The sequence below is a fragment of the Clinocottus analis genome, unplaced genomic scaffold (genome assembly GCF_023055335.1).
Source record: "Clinocottus analis isolate CAN_PGR_092001 unplaced genomic scaffold, fCliAna1.0.p SCAF_16, whole genome shotgun sequence".
Taxonomy (NCBI): domain Eukaryota; kingdom Metazoa; phylum Chordata; class Actinopteri; order Perciformes; family Cottidae; genus Clinocottus; species Clinocottus analis.
Window position 1 is genome coordinate 11,348,387 of NW_027175887.1, and position 20,800 is coordinate 11,369,186.

General features: G+C 43.6%; 1 protein-coding gene across 1 annotated transcript in view; it reads right to left on the reverse strand.

The window, feature by feature from the left end:
• Nucleotides 1–549: 549 nt before the first annotated feature.
• fam20ca (FAM20C golgi associated secretory pathway kinase a) overlaps nt 550–20,800 on the reverse strand; it is a 33,155-nt gene continuing 12,904 nt past the window's right edge. Inside the window, exons 4-10 of the mRNA XM_068579477.1 lie at nt 6,730–6,822; nt 4,651–4,766; nt 3,725–3,905; nt 3,481–3,590; nt 3,274–3,355; nt 2,992–3,051; nt 550–2,318 (exon numbers count right to left, since the gene is read on the reverse strand). Of these exons, the coding sequence (XP_068435578.1) occupies nt 2,060–2,318; nt 2,992–3,051; nt 3,274–3,355; nt 3,481–3,590; nt 3,725–3,905; nt 4,651–4,766; nt 6,730–6,822 (901 nt within the window). The 3' untranslated portion in view covers nt 550–2,059. The remainder of the gene's footprint in view (nt 2,319–2,991; nt 3,052–3,273; nt 3,356–3,480; nt 3,591–3,724; nt 3,906–4,650; nt 4,767–6,729; nt 6,823–20,800) is intronic.

The following is a 20,800-nucleotide window of genomic DNA, read 5'->3' on the forward strand; positions in this document are numbered from 1 at the left end:
ATGGGTCAATTGTTTGTTACACTGAACAGGCAAATACATTCCCTGTAAGCATCGGCAGCTAATGGCCGCAGTGACCTTGTGTTGTTGGTTTTTTTGTGACCCTCCAGTCTCTGACTGAAACTCATAATTCACATGAAACACCAGTAGTCTCTGTTGTTTTCCGCCAGCCTCTCTCGCCTTTCACATCTCCACGTGTCTCTATGAAGCAGGTTCATAAAAGGTCAAGGGTCACGCTTCCTGCTGAGCAAAATTAAACTTTCATGAATACGTTGAGTGAAAAGAAGCAGCGGGGGAGCGTCTGAAGACATCGCTCACATTCTCATTTTTATAATGTCTTCTGTACTTTGGGGGGTTTTGAGCTTAAAAAAAAGATATAAGGCGAGTTTTCGAACTTCAAAAAGTGAGAAGTCCAATACGGCCTGCTGAAACAAAGGTGTGTATTGTAGAATATTGTTGATCCTCACTTGTTCCTCACCCCCCCAAAAACAGGACACATTCACACACAATCATCTCCTGCAGACACCGACACAATCAGACATCTCTCCTCACTTTTGTTTTCATTGCACACTTTAATCATTTAGTAAACAGATCTTCACAGTAACAATGCAATAGCAGAAAAAAGAAGCGAATCACTGTGCAGCTTTTTAGCTCTTCAAAGTAATTATGGTATGTACACTGAGCATGTGAAAATCAAAGGACAGTGCCCGAGGTTCTCCTAATAGTGTAAAGAGGCTTTTTTTTTCAGCCCCTGTATCACCCTCAAAGCACCTCTTTGACTCGAGTCAATCCACTCAGGCTTCACACCATGTGCTGCTCTTCAAATCCTGTCCATACTGCCAACCCCAAAAAACATTCAAGTACTGTAATTCTGTCATCGCACAGGTACCTGGTCAGCCAGTGCACAGGACTCTGAATGGCATCACCTGATGTCAGAAATCAAATAGCTTTGTTGTCATCATGTGTACATAAAAATAGTATTTAAAGGAATGAGAATTGAAATAGCATCCAAAAGGCTTCCCAAAATATAAAGCAACATGACATAGAATTTATTAAAACCGCTTCCATTCAATAAATAGTCATTTGGACATGAAACCTCATAACAACTGTAACATACAAACTCTAACATTTTGCAATGCATTCATTGTAAAATAATGTCATACCAGACAACTGGAGATGTTTCAGGTCTTCACTTGGGAATAGTAATGAGTTTGAATGAAATTGCCATTTAATGAACCAGCACCATGGTCTCTTTGCATTATTTTTGGTTTGGAAAAAACTATTTTAGATGTGCTGTTGTACTGCATGTTGCGCAAGCTGGACTTGCAGGGGAGATTCAAAACATATTTTAAAAAGAGGTACAAATCAGAATAAGGCAAAGTGAACGTAATGTACTGTTTGAACGACAGTGTCGAATATACTCATACTCAAGATTGATGCTGTTTAGAAGTATGTGATAACATTTTCAACTGTCTGTTCCAAGACAAAAAAGCTGATGCCGCAAGTAAAGAGAGTCCATTGTTTTGAAACTCTTATTCTCTGGGTTGTAGATGGTTTTGTCCCAGGCCTGACATGTTTTATTCATTTCATAAAGAGAAAATAAAAACCTTTTCATCCACCGTAATAACTAATAAAGCTTTTTATCTGGCCATATGCTGCCCCGGTCAGAGAACGTTCTCATTTGGTTATGTACTAATGTCATAAAATACATCAAACAAAATGATACCCTCCATCTATATTCAAAAAACCAACAGGATAAAATCAGAACCTAGCAGCGGTTCCTTTCTGTCCCAGACAACAAAAATACATCTGTATCCGATGAAGACAAAGCCTCTGTGTGAGCACAGTCTTTCATGGCAGCTGTGGTCAGTTCCTTCTTCATAAACACACTTAAAAGCAGTTTCCAGAGAGGCAATGATGGCAAGTCATGGAATTCACTGAATTCAGCTTGATATCAGAAGTGGGACTTTTGGTGCGATCCCATTGGTCGAACGGCCGCAGACTCGGGTCCATTGTTCCCACGTCAATGGTGGTTTTCTGTCACCCGAGAGGCTCGGCCTCACTACCTGTGGCCGGGGCTCCTGTTGGTGGCAGTGTTTCCGACGAGACCTTCCTCCACAACGTTGCCGTAACCTTCTTTCTCTACGCAGCCTGCCAGGACCTGCAGCACCAGCCGGAGCCTGCGGTCCATGGCCTGAAGGTGACGGCGGATGAGGATCGGGGACAGTTGGTCACGCAGCAGGGACTCCTCCATCAGGGAGCTCAGCTGGTACTCCTCTTTGGCCAGCAGCTGGAGACGCAGGTACGTCGATTTCCTCACCCTGGAACGAGGAATCAAACAGAGCTTATTTTAAATTAAACTCAACTATAATATTGTCATATTTATTCCTGCTATAATGACATCACAAGATATATATTAGCGTATCTTTCTTGCCACGTAGGGTCGTGGACGGGGACAAGTTGGTGTGTAAATGATTTTAGAACCGCGGGGTCAAAAGTGACCCGAAGATAATCTTTGTACCCCGGTGGTGGAAAGCTTTCAGGGAAATATAAACACACGCAATGTTTAACTTTTTCAATTTAGCAAAAGCCAGCGGGGTTAAGCGCCAAGCGCTGCGCCCGAAGTTCAGTCTGGTTCAATGTTCACCTGCTCTCCGTGTGAAAGGCCCATGAGCAGCGTTCCTCGGCTGTTAAGCGTGGCGGCATGTCATTTTTGACCCTTACGACCACGTGAGGGTTAATGAATTACAACATATATCCTGAATTCACACGAGTTTCTCAGCCGAGCTGCTGATGCACTAGATATAGTAGAGGTGCTAAAATAAGTAGACTCTGTCCTTGGGGTACTGCTAAAGCAACTAGGAGTTGTGAAAAAAAGAAAAGGGTTACATCCTATGATTGCAATGCACCCGCTAAAGGATTATCTGAGGAAAGACTGGAGGAAGAAAGAACCAAAAGTACAGTAAATAATCCCCCGAAAAACTAAACTCTGACCTGCAGCACTGGCTGAGGGGCACCAGGATGGACAGCTCATCATGGGAGTGTTTTCCAAAACTACAAGAAAGAGACAAACAATGGATCGTCACAAACACAATGCAAGGCTATTCAATTCATCCTATTGCTCCATTCATTCTGCTGAAGCTTCTTGAGCGTCATGAGACATATTCAACGTGTGGAGATGCAGCACATTTTAATGAATCAATCTCTTAATAGCTTGGAATTTGCAGTGTCACATGTTTGATGTTTTGCAGATGTCAAGACAAAAAGTGTTTTTACCCTCTTCCATTGTCTAGGTGAATAATGAAGGTGTCATTCCCAAATTTCTCAAAAGTTTCATAATGATGTCGATCCATGTTGCCTGAACAAGGAGAGAGCAAAGCGGGGAGTAAATGTGAGGACACCGTACTTCATTAACATATGATGAAAAAAGAGGCATAAATATGCCATTGATTAATGTGATGTCATACCCAATTTTCTTCTTACCCATTAAGAAGTCAAAGATGGTCATGTCCATGACGTCCAGCAGCCGAGTGCCTCGGTCGTACGGAGGAGTCTGCTTAACCTCGTCGCAGTAATCTTGGTCCACCTCCCACCTGAGAACAAATACAAATGTGTTTTTAAAAAAATCATTGCATCCATATTCAGTCAGAGCAGTCGGCTGAGTTGAAATCCGGACTCGCTCGGCGAGACGTGTGTAGGCAGATGCACGGGTGTGTTGGTTCTTTACTCTGCTTTCTTGCGCTTGTGGTAGGAGCGCCTCCAGGGGTTCCTCCAGGTCTTGCGTTTGGCCAGGGTCAGGTCCGGCAGGAAGGCCGCCAGCGAGCCTTCGATCTGGTCCGGTTTACCGCACAGAGCGTGCTCGGTGGAGCAGTAGTACGAGCACTCGCCGTAGAAGCAGATGTTGTTGGCTGAGGAGAGAAAAAACAAACTCACAGATTTAGAAACTGTGTCAAAGACGTCAACAAAAAGCAACAAAATAGAATAACAAATATTCTATTTTGTCTCATTTATTTTTTATTTTTAATAGATGGTTGTTTATGGATGTGTATATATTTTCTATTAAAACCCCTGTAAGGCTAAATTATGTAGAGCAGTGATTCTCAACCTTTTTTTCAGTGATACCAAGTTCCACCGAACCAGCGAAAAGCATTTTTGGTTGAAAAAGCGATGTAATACACAGCGCTGTGTTATCAGTGTCTGATTTAATATAGAATATATAAAACTCAGTTTATGAACTTACACTTATATTTTATAGTATATTTATTGAATACGTTTTTTAAAATGATGTTTGAATTCATGCTAATTTTGAATATATCTACATATTTTCGGTCTCACATACCCCCTGGGGACACGTACCCCCCCCCCCCCCCCAAACCACTGATGTAGAGATTTGTGTATAAACTGATTCACAGCGCCACCCGGTGGCGACTTTCTTGATCACCACACAAGCAGCCCCACGTTCTCACCATTTGTACTGCCTTGAAGAGCGGACTAGGACATAGAAACCTCAGAATACCCTCAACTACAGAAACATAACCCACTGAGTAAATAATCCAGTTCATTAAACCAGCTGCAGTGTTTTACAATTGAAGCCAGAGTTGTTGGGCTCTTGAGTATGAGTGATGCAGCCAACCAGCGCGGCAGAGTTTCTACCTGGTGAGATGAAGAAGGTCCTCCACAGCTTCTTGTCACGCGTCACATCCCTGATCTCCCTCGTCATGTTGACAAGTCGCCCTGCCACGGGAGGCACTCGTCGGAAGTCAAGGATCCTAAAAAAAGAGGGAGACATGAACAGAAAGGTAATGTTTAAATGTACTTTACATCTAAAATGAAGCAAATTGGATGGCTGCTAACGATAACAACATTCCCACCATTGAAGACTGGAAAGTCAGATCTACATTTCTTACTGTTACTACACAATGCTTTGAACACAAAGCCCCGAACAGATGCAGCTACAAAAGAGCTTCAGCCCTCAGCTCAGGTGGTGCAGAGCCAGCCAGGAGGGCTGTGAGAGCTGCTCTGACCCAGTGCTCTGGTCTAGATTTATGCACCTTTCCTGCGTGCATTACCTATCTATAAATGCACATCATATGCATGCCGACACAACAACACTCGCGCGCCACATACGTCCATTATTCTTTAAATAAAGAAAGCTCAAAGAAAAAAAGTGAGCCATCAGGTTACTTTCTCTTTACAGAAGAATCAATCCAGACCTCCACACAAGATCTTTACTAATTCATTATCTTTACAGCAGCATTCATCGTCCAGAATCCACGTCAAAACAAGCTAAACAAACGGTGTCTACCTCCCACCTGTCCCACCAACACACACTCATCCACAGTCAAAGACACTTTGACTCTCGAATCTATATGGAGATGCTTGTGTGAAGTCTACACTTAATGGCCTCAGACTCTTGTGCTTCCTTTCTGTCTCCGTCTCGCTCTCTCTCCCATTCTTTTGTTACCCTCGTATGTCTGAACACGACACCGATTCAGCTGCTCTTTAGCCTGCCTCACTGTATGTTTGCTGTCCAAATGACCCGGACTGGCTCGAGACCGAAGCTAAGCCTCCTGGGAGCATGCACACACACACACACACACACACACACACAGACAGACAGAGCGGCTGAATGGAACCGAGTTGGCGAAACTTTAGCCTACAGAGGAACGCATTCAGGAGCTGCAAACTGCACCGTCATGTCGGGCCATGGCGACAAAGGAGCACCTGTGTGTGTGTGAGTGTGTGTGTGTGTGTGTGTGTGTGTGTGTGTGTGTGTATTTGCCCGTGAGAGCACACTCAAGCTTCTATTTGTGTGCACTCTGCCTAATATACACCTATGAGTCACAATGAGTTCACAAGGATGATAAATACAGTGTGGCGAAGAGCAGATGGTGAAACTGAAGTATTTACTGGGAAGTAGTGATGGCGCCTTTTACCTTAAATCGTCAGGATATATGAAAACAATCTAATTCACTAAAGTTGTAGCCTCCTTCTCTTCATTCCTGGTTCAACAAGAAGCCATACTATCGGCTCAGACTGGCATCAGGAGGCTTCGGCGGTCAGGCGACTTGTCTTTTATTCATAGGCAACCAGGCCCGGCGCACGCAATCTAAAAACAGCCCCGCCCACCCCCGCTCTAAAACCATGTCCTAGTGGTAATAGTGCGTCTGTCATTTCCTGTTGGGCTCCATCTTCCCGCCCACGCAAACACATGCCGCTGACCTCATCTAGCAGAGAGCGAGAGTGTGGATCTGTGATTATGTATGAGGTAATTATATCGGCCTCAGCAGACCTCGAGACGACCCGCGCATCATTAATCATCCTCCCCCACAATCCCAAATCACGATCACGTTTGACTCTTCTCTCTGCTGAGTTTTTTTGTTAAAATGTTTTTTTACCTTGTCAGCTGAAGTCTGGAGAATTAAAGGATCACGTGGGAATCAATATACTCAGCAGCAAGTAAAGGAGATGATCCCAGTGCTCGGTGTGTTATCAAATCCTTCATGTTCCCATTCAGACGTTCACACTTTAAGTCCATGAAAGCACACCGCCAGTTTATAAACAGTGCTGTTGTTTGTGTGAACGGACATGTGCGAGCTTCGTCATTCTTTCAGGAACAGACCGTGACGGATGTTTTGAAAATGCGCTTGGACAGAAGACAGAAATGTCAACACTACAGGGTTTTGCGAGAAAAGAAAAAAAAGAGGGGAAAAAAAAGATGATAAAACTCACCTGTCCAAGTGGAAAGCAGCAATCTCAGCGTTGTGCCTCTCAAAGTCGGAGAAGTAGAAGAAATCTGGAGGGGTTTCCTGCTCCCGAGTCTGCCTGAAAGATAGCGGTTGAGAAAACATTAAACACAACATCAGCAGGATCATTTTCAGTCTTTCATTTCAAAACTTTAGATAAGAGTAACAAGAGGAGACATGATAAGAATGAACATTTCTACATTTCTATCCGCCCTGAACTGAAAACAAGATCTGTTAAAGTGGAGAAGAAGAAGATGCAAATGATGAAAACGAGTTCATACAATGGGGGCTGACTGACTTATCAGAAATGGGATGATGTTAAAAACAATATTGTACTTCGAAAAAATATCATTATGTGATGTGTTGTAATGTTTAGTATGCTAAACTTTGATTTGAGTCAGTTCTGCTCCTCTCTCCGCCCATCTCCTCAGCTTTCATTGGATTTTCGTCTCCTGCGGATTGAAACTCATCTCAGCGTCTGCATTCCTTTCTAGGACAGACCAAAGTCTATGTGGACAAGCTGGATGAGAGTCTTGCTCATATCCTGCAGGCAGGCACACACACACACACACACACACACACACACACACACACACAACCAGGAGAGGTGAATCCCTGCCAACCGAGCCTTCAGATCTGAGTCAGGAACTGCTGGAAGCCTCTTTGTGTCTGCCTGTCTATCTGCTCGCTCGTCTAGCAGTCGGAGAGGATCTCTCCACATGCACACGCTTGCTTTCTCTCTCTCTCTCTCTCTCTCTCTCTCTCTCTCTCTCTCTCTCTCACACACACACATGCACCGATTCACAGATTCAGCTAAACCTCACACATTTACCTCAAAGCTGCCACTCAATGTGTCCCGTCCTGCTCCGCCCCTCCTCCCTTACGTCACTGTGGATTGGACCTCGAGGTGCACTGTTCGCTCCTCCTTCCCCCTCAACTTTACAGAAGAAACTAACATGTCTTATTGTTTCACAAGTCAAGGAAGCAGAAATCAACTGCCGCTATCTGCATCTCCTCTTTCTCACCCCAGAGCGAGGAGGGGTCCAACGGTGTTCGTTTTCACATTTCAGGCGGCCCGGGATAGACGATACCGAGTGGGCGAAGAGGGGTGGAATAAAAGGGCCCTCGCTCTAAAAAGGTGACCTTACGAGTCAGCGCACTCAGTGCACCTGTGACGCACCTGTGTATCACTCAAACATGCCTTTTTATCAAAGCACCTTATCGTGGGTTGGTAATCAGTGTTGCTAAAAAAAATGGGCTCAGTGGCACAAAGGCAATTACGTTGGAACACCGAGAGATGGAGAGGAGGCTTTTTCTTCACAATAACAACAACTCAAACTCTAATAAGTCACTCTCCGTGGAAAGTCAATAAAAAAAGAAAGCGAGAGACTGAAGTTGAAGCTCGTCTGCTTCCAGTCAGTCGCTCTAACGACGCCGTTTCTTCCGAGCTATTCCACCATGTATGATTTTTTTTTTCTTCTTCCCTGATTGCACTTTTACGCTTTGGAGAAAGTGTAAAATAAACCTGACTGACAGGCATTACGGGCTTTGGTTGCCATGGTCACCAAGATGTAAAATGCAATTTCCCGTCCGGGGAGAAGCTTAGAATTTCAAATGTACGGCAATTGCAGGTTTGTGATGTGAGAAGCCATAACACAAGAACACACACACTCTCAAATATGGACACACACACACACACACACACACACACACACACACACACACACACACACACACACACACACACACACACTTTATGAATGAGTGTCCTTGACAATAAAAGGCACTTTATCTGAAGTAGAGTGTGATTAGGCGACAGCGAACGCCTTCAGGAGTGTGCGTGTGCGCTTGAGAGGTGAGGAAGCTGAACTGCTTGCCTACGTGAACTCAATTGGTGCTGACTCGACAGTTTTATTGGTCTTTCATGAGCTTTCAGACCTGCACAGTGGAGGGTTGTATTAGAAGGATGGGATCGGAGAGGGGGTGGGTGGGCAAACACAGCTACAACAGCTGTGGCCCATTCACAGTTAAGAAGGCAGAGCTCAGGGTAACGTGATGCTAAGTGAGACATTTTAAGACATTTTAATGTTACAAATGACTTTCATGAAGTGAACACACACGAAGGGAGGGTTAAAGTTGTAAGACGAATGCTCACAGAGTAGACTGTGCCGTGACAGTAGCCTGCCAATCACAAGGTAGCGCACACTGTTTCAAAGTCTATTTTACTCTGAATAGGACCATCATTTACTAAACGAACATCCTTTCTTTTTTAAAACCTAACGAAGTGGCTTGCTGCCAAAACCTCAGGAGATATCCAGCAGAGCCCTGAGGGCAACTTCCCCCATGTGCTCGTGCCTACTGACCCCTGACCCCGGACCCCTGACCCCTGTCACAGCGCCACACTGCTCCTGCACCGCCCCTTCATGCTTTCATGTCGGTTGCAGTAATAGTTTCCCACATAAGGAGGGGAAAGAAGAAGAAAATAACATTAAATAATATTAAACCCTGATTCTTTTTTGTCTCACCTGCTTTGATTTTCGAATTCACTTTGGTCACCGTGCAGCCAAATGAGACTCCCTCCTGCCAGCCTGACCCTATTTAACACCAATTACACCAAGCAGCGTCCAGCAGCTTCTCCTCCCTCCTTCTTGTCGCCACTTACAATACTTTACTGAACTCATGTCTGTGTCTCTGTCGTTCCTTCTCTTGCTCTCCTCCCTCCTGAACAATTTCCCCCACCATTACTGTTTACAAAACACATTTCGCCAAAGTAGAACTATGCATACATTTTCCCTCCCAACTCACGCGATAAGAAAGCAGCACTACGGCCTTTTCTTCTCGGGAATAGTCTGCTGAGAGTCTTTTGTTGCAGTTTTGAAGAAAAAACAAGTGATTAGTGCAATACTTTCCAGTCACTCTTGGCACCTTGTAGAGTTCTCACATCACCTCTCAAGGTGACAGACGGGTGGAGGGATGGAGGACCAGATACAAGATTGCAAGATAAAACCTCTACAGCCTGGTGATTTGTGTCAGCCGGGTGCTCGTCTGTCAGCAGCAATACACGCAGAAGTATCGGAGGAAGCTGTGTGTGTGTGTGTGTGTGGAGTACATGCTTGTGTTTACATCTGCAAGCAGCAACATGCCGTAAGTGTATTTATATATTTTTTGTGTATTCCTGACTTTTCTTTTCCTCTCCTCTCTTTCCAGAATCTGTATCGGTGAGGGATCTACGGATTGTCCCAGAGCTCTAAGGTAGCTGTCTCGGTTGAATTTCAAATAAATGTTACACAAGTTGTGTTCTAGCCCCACACACAGGGCGAGGCGCCGCCATGGAGGCAAGTTATCTGCATGTGTGGGAGGCAATATGGGTGATATTATCATAAGAATGCCGAGGAAAAGACTTGCCTTGAAGAAGATGGATGGTGGCCTCAGTCAGTGCTTCCATTTTTTTTGTTATTAGATACTTATGAGCTGGGAGAGAGTGTGACATTGATATGAAGGCAGAGCAAGTTTATCACCTTTCTGCTGCATAAAGTATTCAGTATGTGTCGGTGTCGAGGCGCAATTATCTATTGATTGATCTTTTATCAGGGAAGGGTTTCACTGGGGAGTGATGTAGTTACATGAATTATGTGCATTCTAGATAGGATGTATTAAAATAAGGGTGTGTTATTTATACATTTTGGACTGTTTTAAAGAAAAGGCACCATAAATTGCATGCTATTAGGAATATGTTCTTCATGCACACTGAGAATTCTCAACTGTGATCGGCTGGACGCTGTGGATTAACCTTTAATCACCGGACACTGAGCTTTGACCATGAACACTGTGACGATCAAACACATTTAATGGGACATTTACAACTCCAGATTGACGTAGTTTCAGGCTAAAAACATAAATATCTAAATGTGTAGTGTCTGTCACAAAGCTACAATGAAAGCTCATTGTTGACTTTTTTTTTTCCAGTTCTATCTTCCAATGATTTCAAACCGTTTACAATCTCATATATTCCTTCTCTCACAATTATCCCCAGTTCGTTCAGTCTTTCTTGGCTGTCTGACCTTCTGTCCAGAATAAAACCTGCAGGCAGAATCTGAGAACTTGGATTTGGAATCTAAATGTACGGCTTTGAGGGAAGCTGCGTAGCCGGCGGCTAGGTCACTATCTGTGACCACCAGAGCTCTCCGGCTACCCATGAGATCACAGAAACCCCTCAGAGCAAGTGTAAAATGTGTCGTGTGCGTGTGTGAGTGTGTGTGTGTGTGGAGTCATGTTGAGTCACGACCGAGAGTCAAAGAGAGAGAATGTGCCTATCCAACTGTCTCATCTGGCCAGATGGCTGGGAGACCCTGTCGGTATATGTCAGGGATCAGCCCATGGCTTACGGGTCTGCAAAGCCCTGCTGCTCTCCAACTACCCTCTGTGCATGCAGACTGCACAGAGAGCTGGGAATGAAACACATACATTACTGTATGACTGCTAGCAGGTTGGGGATCAGGGACGACAACAGGAGGTCAACTTCAAGCTCTGGTCTAAATATGATTGTCTGTGACTGAAACCCCTGTAATGCCTGGAGGACCGTCAGTGTAAATACAAGAAACACCACCGAACTACGTAAATAGAGTTTTTTCACCATCCCCGCCCACAATTTCTCTCCATTCATTTTATTCTGGGAACGTTTCGCAAGTTGCCTGGGAAGTAAAATGAATGACTGCCAGTTCTCTTTTTTTCATAGTGAGAAATATAAAACAAACATTGTAACCTGTCCTGGAAATGTCCAATTCCACGAAATAGTAAATATGATAAGCTACATTGCACTCACTTGGTAACTTACACCGAGCTTTAGAGATCCCCCACTTAAATAAGGATGCATATCAAATATGTTTTATCCATAAAAAAGTGACCTCAAACACGCCAATAAAATCTTTATTAATTACATCTTTTTCTCCTCCTTCTCCCTCTTTCAGAAATCCAGAATAACGTGTGCCAATTTCATTCATTTCTAACAAGATGATTCAAGTTTACAAATCACATTTGTGTTTGCTACATGCTGGACTTTGATTGTCTCTACACTCAAAAGAATTGCCCAAAAATTCATAATGAACATTCAGCAACTGATTGTGAAAACATCCTTCTAGTGTCACACAAGCTCAAACATCATACCGTCCAGTGAAGCTCAGACATTAAACAATCAGAAAAACACTTCAGTGGAGACGCGGCTTTAAATATTTGATGAAGTCCAGGTTTTGCAAGTCATGCCATCTTCTACACTCAGACTGGTCCGGTGCTACTCGGTTCACTAAGCTGCAGAATGAATGTAAAATCTAACATTACATAGGATTGTGTACACTGACCTTCATCTCGTCGGGCTTTGCACGGATATAATGAAGGGTCTGGGATGTCGGTGCAGATGGAGAGTCAGTGTGAAGTCCATTTAGCTGATTAGTTAGTGCTCAGTAATGTGGTCAGGATTTTCAGAAAATCCCTAATGCTTGGTCAACATGTAGGATTGTGTACGTATCAAATAATTCCCCAAGTTGCAGCTGTGAGGCTGGATCTCCCTTTAATCGACTCTGCTCTGCTCTTAGAGCTGTTTCTGAAATGGCCGCAAACTTTGTTTTTTTTCTCCTCTCTGCTTGGCCTTAATTGACAAGTGTGACACATTCAGTCGCGTTCCTCTGAGCATATCACTCACAGAGCCCTAAAGACCTGAAATCACTCTCAAGACCTGAAATCACTCTCAAGACCTGAAATCACTCTCAAGACCTCAAATCACTCTAAAGACCTGAAATCACTCTCAAGACCTCAAATCACTCTAAAGACCTGAAATCACTCTCAAGACCTGAAATCACTGTAAAGTACTGACGCAAAGCAGCAGAATTATAGATCTGGGCTTTTGGGATCCCCTCCCTACAATCTTCTTAATGGGATCCCCTGAGTCAGGAATGCACTTGGTGTGTTAACAAAGACCTGGACATCTTATTCGCAACGCTGCATATTTTTAATTGTCATCGTTTAAAAGTCATATTTTAGTAATTGCATGAATGCTTTTCCATGTCAAAATACGCGTTTAGCGTGTCACTAGATGAGCGTATTCACTGGTGGCTCCCAGTAAGAAGTGCCAGCAAATGACAGCTCCCTGATATCAACGGACGAAACGTTTGATGACTCAACCGCTTTTCAATTGCATTTCACTTTTTCTACAGCAACAGATGTTGGAGAAAAGGACAAAAAAGATTATTTTAGTCATGTCTTTTCATTTTTTAATATCACTTTGTATCATGAATATTTCTCACTTTTTACATATACATTTTATATCTGTATATAACATGTGTATGTAAAAAGCATATATATATATATATATATATATATATATATATATATATATATATATATATATATATATAAAGACCATAGATTTTTGATTGTGTATATATTATATATATATATATATATATATATATATATATATATATATATATATATATATATATATATATATATATATATATATATATTAAATGGATGCATGTACTAAAGATATTTCATGGTCCCCATGGAAATGACAACAATGAATCATGTCACACTTTTTCATTTTGAGCTTGGCTTCACATAAGAAGTCGGTAACTGCAGCTTCAGGTACGTGAGAGGCATCTGAAGGGAACATTTGGCACATGGGGACATTTGCATTGCAGAACGTAACATTCCTCCGAGCTGGCGGACTTTCATCAGACGAGCTGAAGCTTTGAGCGAGCTGACGGATGCAAGCGAAACGCATAGAAGATGAATACTTTGTGTAAGGACAGAGGGTTGCCGACGGTTTGAAGGAGTTTGATCCCAAGGGAGCGACAATAAGGTGAGCAAGACGTCTCGTTGGATCGAGGCCACTTCTCAACTGGGCTGAAACTCATCTGTCCGTTTGGCTTATATGACAAAGTGAAGCCATACAGCGTGGTTCTGTCTTGTCAAGGAAAATCAAGGAAAGTGGGAGGGAGACAGAGAAGGCATAAAATAACCCCAAATTCCTTTTTTTTTTTAAAAAAGAAAGGAATTCCTTCGGCTGGAGCTAGAGCTGTACGGACGGTGCGTTGTTTTGGCGGACTCTCCACATCTCACGATACTCTGACGTGCCAATCGACGTGTAACATTTGCTAACACTCTATCACGCAGACGCGTAGCACGAGGCGAAAAAGAGTGACGCAAATACACGGCAAAGAATGATTGAAACAGTATTGATGGTGCAGCGTGCTGTAGGTTCATATACTGGACTAACACTGCTGTCTTTATGTGTGCAATGTGTGTGGAGTGTGTTCACTTAGGGGATTATGTATACTTGAAGAATGGGACAGATCTTTATGCTTATGGTTTTGTCTCCCTTCTCTCCCACACCATCACGCACAACAAACAAAATGCACATCGGTTTATCCTCAACAATCAGGAGCAACACAGGCATTTCTATTTACATATCCATCCACAGAGGATTAGCCACATTCAATAGCGCAAGTCTGTGGCAATCCTTCACAGGGTGTGCAATTCATGACAGGCTTTGCACAGAATACAAACTATGAATTATGCAGAACATACACAAACACAGAGGGTATTCTTGGGTCAACAGCGGTTAGATGTCAAAATGTGCCGGGGATGTTTAGAACAATAAGCTTCAAAATGTGCGTGTTGGCGCTGCGTGCTGACAGAATGTGATTATCTCCTGAAGCTTCCCTGTTTAGTTTGTACAGTATTAGTAACAGTGATAGTAGAGTATTTCATTTAAGGCCAACCACAAATTTGACAGCAAGAGCAAACTGAACATCCCAACAGGTTATCCACCATGAACAGTATGTATGTAGAGATTACGAGGAATGCAAGGAGGCAGTGCGTTGTTATGAACACATTTCACACCCAACCACCCAAGAGTGTTACAAAGAGCAATCACAATGCCACTAATACTCACGCACAGAAGAGCACAGCCCCTGTACTATAATCTATTGCAGCAGGAAATTCCTCCAGAAAGCCTCTGCCAGTTGTTTCTCTCCCTCACAGCTCCAGAAGTCGTGAGAGAGTGAGGAGGCGGGGGGGGGTTTGGACGGACAAGGTCCAAACTACATAATGTGGGGAAAAAGCCCAAGACTGCTCCCACCTTGACATTTCTGTTCTTACAGATGCAACGTGAGATCAACAAAAAGTCTGCAAAGGCCGACATCACTTCCATAGTGAAAACAAACTCGATAGCGCTCCGTCTGTCGGGATCAGCGGGGATTTTAGGAGCTTTCCCCGCATGGGTGTGTGAGTTTTTGTTTTCTGCCCGCGCACAAAATCAATGGGCATTACCATGAGTCTTCATCTCACAGGGACTGGGTAACAAGCACTGGTATTCAGCTTGATGTGTAAGCTGAAGCTGATGAGAGGAGGGAAAAAACAAATCCCAGCCCGAGTGTCAGTAAACTGCAGAGACTGCAGGTATAGCACACCGTAGTCCCTCCGCTCAGACTGAGGAGGATTTGGGAAAAGATACTGAAAGCAGCTACACTTTCTGCTCTCAGTCTCAGTTCCTTTTGATTGTTCTCAGCATTTGACTGTCACCTGGAACAATCTGATGAATTAAAGAGGATGCTGCCAAAGCTGAAGCAATGCTCTGTTTTTCGGACAGCTGCATGTTTTCTCTTTGTGCTAAAATACATTTGAGGTTAAAAAAGGATACGAACAAATCTGTGACCAGGGCAAAAAAACAATCATGTTCTCCTCTTCATACAAAATTCAAAGCAGACTCCCCGAGTGGAAATTGGCAGATGAGCGGGCCAGAATGAGTGCTGAGGAAGAGGAGGCTGGAATACCTGCCAAACTGTATAAATCATCCCTAAACTGAGAATCTTTACCGAGCGGCTTTGCACGCAGGTCCATCCTCCAAGCTAGCCTATGGTACAAGCCATTAAGATTGATTTGATTATTGCTAAGTAGTTGCCGAACAGCAAACAGCAATTACAGCAAATTATGTTAAAGCCCAGGAAGCATTAATTTCCCAGACCCACCATGCCAACACACATGCACCACTCTCAGCCAGGACATGGAGGGTTTCTGTATGGTTTGAGCCAAGAGAAGTTAATTGGATTGTGAGTAAGCATTGTGGACATCTTTTATCTGTTCCCATCTGTTAGGGGGAGAAAGACAATCCCATTATGTTGACCCAAAGATACGAAACACACACAAACCCATACACACACAAACCCACGCTCTCGCTCCAAAAGGCATACTGTTTAAAACCATGGTGAATATCACCTGCTGCAGCTGTCAGACATCTTTACTGCTCCCAAAATGATCTTCCCTCTTCTCTTTGCCCTTCTTCAGGCAGTGTGAGCCCCCTTAAGGTTGCCTGGGTATAAACCAGCCGGCCATGTATACCTACAAACACGTCTCTATCATTTCCCCCCTCTTTCTTTTGCCTCTTCTCACCTCCCTCCTTCTGATTTCCTTTTCCTTGAAGGGCAAAGTGGCTGCTAGCCAGCCTCTCCCTTCCCCATCTGTGATTACTTTAACGTGGACAAACCACAAAAGCAGATGAAGACTGTCGGATGCAAACATGCACACACACACACACACACACACACACACACACACACACACACACACACACACACACACACACACACGCAAGGCCACACACAGTTCTGTAAGCACACAGCAGCAGATCCACGGGGGCTGTCATTTACTTTTGATTATCTCTAAAGACTTTTACCCTAATTAGTCCGATGTGAGTCTTGTTGAAATGCCAAATTCCAACAGCGCATGACTGATGACAGAATGCCATTTGATTTAGTGATGCTGTCTTTTGATTTTAGCTCCCTAATGAATGTGTTTAATAATTACCTGAGAAGCTTTGGGGGAGTCGTGACAACCTGTTCTGCTCAGCGCGAACCGCTCCTGAAGTTTATCCATCACCACATTCAGCTCAGAGAGGGAACAGCTCAATCTTAGGAAGCTGTCAGTTATTTTCGACGCTGCTTCTCCTCACCGTCCCAAAATGGATTCCACGGCACCGAGTGAAACTTAAATAAAGCTCAAAAACTTCGATACCTCCAACCAAAGAAAGCAATCAAAAGAGTTTTTCCAGAAAGTTATTTTGCGGCCGAGGCCCCCAAATTAAGGCATGGATGTTTGTGCTTCGCTTCTCCCGCAGCTGAACTTTTCTATTTAGGCCTGTCAACAGTCTTGTTGTGCTCAGTGGTTTGCGGTCAGATGCCGTTTCCTAAATAGAAACCATCTATCAGAGGCTAAGTGGTGGCTGAGAGATGTCATTGTGGTCATGAGTGGGTGATGGCGGTGAAGGAGGAAGTGGTGAAACCGCTGGAAAAACAGTTCCAAGAGTTCCATTTATCCTGATAAATAAGATGGAACGAGTCCAGTGCACTTGAGGGTATTAAGAGTTAATATGTGAAAAGAATAAGGAGGTGACTGCTTACTACGACCACGTATACATTTCTGACAAATTGATGCACTTTCAGTATCTATCAAAGACAACACTCTAAAGAAACACTGCAGCTCTTATTCTCGTTCACTCAGTGATGCTCACAATGAGAAGAGGCCAAAGAATATTGGCTCAAATTTCGAAAAAACAAGAATCTGAGAGGCAATACATATTTTCTTTACTATTACTGGTCATACAGCGTATCATGCGTAATGTGACCTTTATTGTCCCTGCAGACCGTGTGCCTATTCATCATCTTGTAATGATGATGAATAGTGGGTGCATTGGTCCTCCATGTGTACACAGGATACCTCACAAAGAGGGGCGAGGTGGAAAGCCGTAACAATTTGTAAAGCCATTTGCGGATCCCAATGCGTAAGGATCGCTCATTTTTGGTGATCCCCAGGCTTCGCTCGCAGTGCCACCATCCAGTTGACACATTCGTGAAACCCAGAGGTTCCTTTTACGAACAATCTTCCCAGCAGCAGCAACACTGAACGAGAGTCTCCCTGCACCTCCAACACAGAGGCTCTTCTGTTTGCATCACTGCTGCCCAGATCTGCAAAAAAAAAAATAGGGTGGGAGGGAAGGGGTGACCCAGGCAAGCCCTCTGGATCGGGTGGCCCGGTAATACCAGACCTGGCGACAGCAGTCCCTCCCACATCCTGGGCCTGACAATGGGCAAACCCAGGCACCCTCTACTGGTTTAATTGGTAGACAATGATTGTATTCTCCTCCCCCTTCCAATGGGCCTCTGCCAGGGGGGATAGGGGAGTCGCACATAGCCTAATTGCCACCTTGCAAAGGACAGGCTTAGACATGTAAGGGCCTGGCCCACAATGGGTATATTAACCTCTCTGCATGTTATTACAATAGGCCCAAGTTTCAGAGCCACAATGCTCTCCCTTTTTCTCGCTGTCCAAGAACTGTTGTTTCATTCATTCGGCCTGGAGAGACATCCAGGTGGACTGCGATAGATCTACCTGGGAAAAGCTGTTATCTAATGACTGAGCTCCGTCCGAGGGGTCGCTGCAGTGCGTGTGGTCCCATTGTTAACGGGCAGCAGTTGATTTAGTGACAAAGTAACAACGAGGCATGTGTGCTCTGTCATTTTCAGACTGCTGCAAAGAAAACAAGAATAATCATCCCCTTTTGGTCTGTCTGAGGCCAAATAATTATCCTCATTATAGCTTCTGAGGGAGACACAAATTTAAAAACATCAGGGCCATTAGCAAGATGTTATGTAACATAGCAAGTTGTTGTCTAACTTAGTAAAAAAAATGCAAGGTCTTAATTGCAGATAGTGAGTACACCACAGCACTTAGATGACAATTATCTTTCGAATATTCCCTTTTACATGCAGCATTCCTGAATACTCTTTTTTACGATCTGGGACATTTTGTGTAAATTTAAAACTCCTGTCGAAGGTACACAAAACATCCCCCTCGTAAGTCAAGGTTTGGCCTGCTTCCCTCGCCTCATAAAAAGAGATTGTAGTTTGACATGTCTAGAATTCAGCTCCTGGAGGGAAATTAATTTTTTGCATTCCAGACATTTGCGGCAGCGACATTCCTAGCGGGAAGCTTTCTCCCCAACAGTATTTTAGGCTGTAATTACACGTTTGGATGGCTGAGCAACATAACCACACAAAGCAGTGAGAAAAACAGATCCAGGAACCACGACAGGCATGCTCAACTGCAAGAATGTGATTCACTTGGATGTGGCGTAACGCAGAGGAGCGCACACGCTCTGGTCCCAACCACGCAGCCACAGGCATGACACAAATGCACAAAAACACATGTGTACACAGGTCTGCGTTTAACATAGCAGAAGCAACACTTTTGGTCTGAAGTATGAACACACTTCTTGATCAAGTCATCAGAAATCTGTGCTGTCAGCCGACTGTATGGAGCTGATTGACTGTTTTGACTGTTCCAAACCGCGACATCAGCAACCACCATTCCTCACCACAAAGCAAAAGAAAAAAATAGACATACATACATTATATATGGATATTCTGACTATCAAACTGGTTTTAAGACAATCACAAGGAAGGAAACATGTGTGTTTTAAAACCCTTTCTCCTTTTTCTTTTACTTATCCAAAATATGGGCAGGAAGAAGAGTTCGACATTTGGGAAATAGGCTGATCTGCTCTCTTGGCGAGAGTTAAAACATTGGTTAGCTTAGCATAAAGACTCCAAACAGGAGAAACACCTAGCTTGACTCTGTTCGAAGTTAACGTAAACTACATACCAGCACATCTAAAGTGCTCAGATAAAAATGTTACGTATATTTTGTTTAATACGAACATAAACCGACATGGAAAAATGAGATGTTGTGGTTTTTTTCTGGGTCGGACTTCCTGAAATCTGTGCAGGTTGCTGAGCAACTGTAAAACAAAACCACAGAACGTTACCGCGCAAAAAAATCTTCCTTTAATATTTGTAATATACAATGTGCATACACAATTCTGGCGAACATTTAACCATCTACAAATCTACAATAAAGGGTGGCAAGTTCAATATTTGCCTTCATTTCCGCTTCCAAAGAAGTGTGATTAAATTGCTCATATTTCTCCTTTAATCAATTGAACTCCATGTCCATAACTAGATTATTATAAATAAAAGCAACGATGAACAGAACTATAGAAAAACAACCCAGGTTGTAAAAAAGAATGGAAGACGACATGATGCGGCACAATATCTTGTAATAAGATGCGACACAGAGGTATGATTGCTGATGATTGGGGTCATTGCTATTAACTCAGAACCTCACACACACACACACACACACACACACACACACACACACGCATAATTAGTATCATCACGAGCAACTCAGCTGGCCTGTAATCACATTATGATTTGGGTACTCACAGCATGGCCACATTACACTGTGAGTGCATAAACACTTGTTAGACGGAGAGAGAAAACGGGGGGAATCTAAAAATACAGAGCAGCGAGGCGAGGGACAAGCCGAGGATTAGTACCGCCTCAGCGAATCAAACAAACAAAGTCCAAAAAGGAGCACGAACGGGAGGTGGAGAGAGAGAGAGAGCGAGAGAGAGAGAGAGAGAGAGAGAGACAGAGAGAGAGAGAGAGAGATGGACGGAGAGAAGGGAGGAAGGGAGGGATCGTGAAGAAAAAAAACGTTACTTCCTCAGGAGCTGACCTAGTAAAACATTCATGAGAGATGTCTTTATGTGAAGTGTGTGAGAGCGGGGAGGGTGTGGGGGGAGTTTAAGGCTCAGGAGTCTAAAATAAGACAAAAAAGATTTGAGATTTGAGGATACGGGCACGTTCAGTGCCGGATGCCGACCTCTCGCATCAAGAATAGACGACAATGACAAGAGTGAGACACACAGGCGGAAAGAGGAACATGGAAAGACGTGACTTCTTTGGAGAACATACAGCCGACGGAATATAAATGAGTCAGTGGTAATTACTGTATGACAGATGTGAATGATATGAAATGACTGCAGAAGATCCAAAAGCACACTTTAATGACGAGAAATTAAAGATAATAAGCAGAACACACAAAAATGAGTGGCACTCCAATTAAAACACTACGCAGGCAACATTTGCAGGAGGCTTTAT